This window comes from Rhipicephalus microplus, chromosome X, assembly GCF_043290135.1.
Source record: "Rhipicephalus microplus isolate Deutch F79 chromosome X, USDA_Rmic, whole genome shotgun sequence".
In the NCBI taxonomy this organism is placed as follows: Eukaryota; Metazoa; Arthropoda; class Arachnida; order Ixodida; family Ixodidae; genus Rhipicephalus; species Rhipicephalus microplus.
This window is the reverse complement of record NC_134710.1, coordinates 496,667,975-496,670,413: the sequence shown is the minus strand read 5'-3', so window position 1 is coordinate 496,670,413 and position 2,439 is coordinate 496,667,975. Positions and strand designations below refer to the sequence as shown.

Genomic DNA, 2,439 nt, shown 5'->3' with positions numbered 1-2,439 from the left:
ACACTGAAAACCTAATGTTGTCTTTAATAAGAAACGCAACACCACCACCTCTTTCTTGCCGGTCTTTTCTAAGAATTATGTAACCTGTAGGTGTTACTTCGAAATCTGCTACATCCGTATGTAACCAAGTCTCTGTTACGACCATTATATCCGGTTCATGCTCCAGGATTGCGGCTTCAACTGCATCAGCTTTATTCAGCAAACTTCTGGCGTTTACATTAATAACCTTAACAGATGCTGTCGGTCTCGATTGGCGTCAGTCAAAGCTGGTAAGACCTGGGCTAGCATACCTGAATCGCTCGTTGGTAGCCTCATTCCAGCCATAGAGAACTTTGTTTACTTTCAGTTTATCGATGATTAGTTTAACCTTTGCTCCCTTTGCTCTTTCATCCGCTGATGAAATCCATAGTTGTTTTCTGATTTCAACTACTCGTTTAGAGAAATCTTCGCTGATACTGAATTGTGTCCCCTTGAGGTTGCGGCAGTTTTTCAGTATTTTGGTTTTGTCCCTGAAGTCTCCTACTTTCAAGATGACCGGACGGCTTCTTCCAGGTATTTTCTTTCCTAGACGGTGAATTCTCTCAATGGAGCTACACTTTGAGCCAAGTAATTTGTCAAAGATATTGTCATTCACCTTACTTAAGAGTACTGCCTCATCCTCAGATTCTTCTTCTTCCACTCCGCGTACAATAAGGTTGTTGCGTCTAGAACGATTATCTAAGTCATCGATCTGCCTGGCAAGAGCCGTCAATTCACTGTCATGGCGACCAACACTTGATTCTATCATTGTAAGCCGGTTCTGTGTTTCACCCAACCCTTCAAGTTGTTTTTCAATAGTCTGGAGCCTAACATGCATGTCGGAAATGCTGGCATCCGTAGATGTCTGCTTGGCCTGAATTTCATTAAATTTTGCTAGTAGTTTACTCTGGTTACTAAATATTTCCTCCAGCATTTTTTCAACCTCGGGCCCAGGATTTTCCTCTACGTCACCGGAACACTTCAGTAACAGGCTTACAACTGAAACACAGTCATTTAAGCAACCAAGAACAGTTTGTGGACACGGCAGCACAATAAGGCAGGTACAGTTACTACGAAAACCATACTTTCGATCACCAACCTGCACAAGTAGAGGCACGTAAGGCGACATCGTCACGGCGGTGCTGCCTGTCCACTGAAGGTCGAGACCATGGCCCTTGCTTTTATATGCTCCGGGCAGCTTGCTATCGGGGAGGCGGAGGACGTCATCGTGCTCCACGGGGGTGCGCAGTCGACGAAGTCCACGTGGCACAGCATCGTTGACGCCACTGGCGATGATCTAGTTGCGCAGTGGTTGAGTTCCTTCGAGGGCTGGTGCGCATTCTTCATCGGGGTTCATTGATAGTGTTGTCCAGCGATAACATGGGCCGCTGCTGCGTCCGCGAAGAACCACGCCAAAACCTGCACAAGTAGAGGCACGTAAGGCGACATCGTCACGGCGGTGCTGCCGTGTCCACTGAAGGTCGAGACCATGGCCCTTGCTTTTATATGCTCCGGGCAGCTTGCTATCGGGGAGGCGGAGGACGTCATCGTGCTCCACGGGGGTGCGCAGTCGACGAAGTCCACGTGGCACAGCATCGTTGACGCCACTGGCGATGATCTAGTTGCGCAGTGGTTGAGTTCCTTCGAGGGCTGGTGCGCATTCTTCATCGGGGTTCATTGATAGTGTTGTCCAGCGATAACATGGGCCGCTGCTGCGTCTGCGAAGAACCACGCCAAAACCTGCACAAGTAGAGGCACGTAAGGCGACATCGTCACGGCGGTGCTGCCGTGTCCACTGAAGGTCGAGACCATGGCCCTTGCTTTTATATGCTCCGGGCAGCTAGCGACCAGCGACGTTTTAGCGAATGATGAACACGGTCCTCGCGGGATTGAAATGGCAGTCATGTCTAGTGTATTTGGATGACGTGGTGGTATTCTCTGTTACGTTTGGCAAACATCTAGAGCGATTACGCACAGTAGTGGAAGCCATCCGGTCAGCGAAATTGACAATAAACCCTGAAAAATGCCCATTCGACTTCGAAGAGGTGCGATTCCTTGGACATGTTACTAGCTCTGAAGGTGTTTGTCCTGATCCCAAAAATACAGCCGCTTTCAGAAATTCTCTACACCCAAAGACAAAAAGTCAGTGCGTTGATTTTTCGGTTTATGTGCCTACTATAGGCGATTTATAAAAAACTTCTCAAAGATTGCAGAACCTCTGACAAAACAAACAAAAGACGACGTGCCCTTCACATGGGAAAGCGAACAACAGAAAGCTTTTGACGAATTAGGAAAACGATTACAGGGTTCACCAATACTTGCCCATTTTCATGAGACAGCCGACAATGAAGTCCATACCAATGCCAACAATGTCGGCCTCGGCGCCATCCTTGTCCAGTGGCAAAATTGTCAACAGAAAGA

General features: G+C 47.9%; 1 protein-coding gene across 1 annotated transcript; it reads right to left on the bottom strand.

Moving 5' to 3' along the window:
• Positions 1–256: 256 nt before the first annotated feature.
• LOC142775551 (uncharacterized) lies at positions 257–1,614 on the bottom strand. Its single transcript, XM_075877010.1, has 2 exons — positions 1,438–1,614; positions 257–1,117 (listed from the first exon to the last, which is right to left on the bottom strand). The coding sequence occupies exons 1-2, from the start codon at positions 1,612–1,614 to the stop codon at positions 257–259; spliced, it is 1,038 nt and encodes a 345-aa protein (XP_075733125.1).
• Positions 1,615–2,439: the final 825 nt, after the last annotated feature.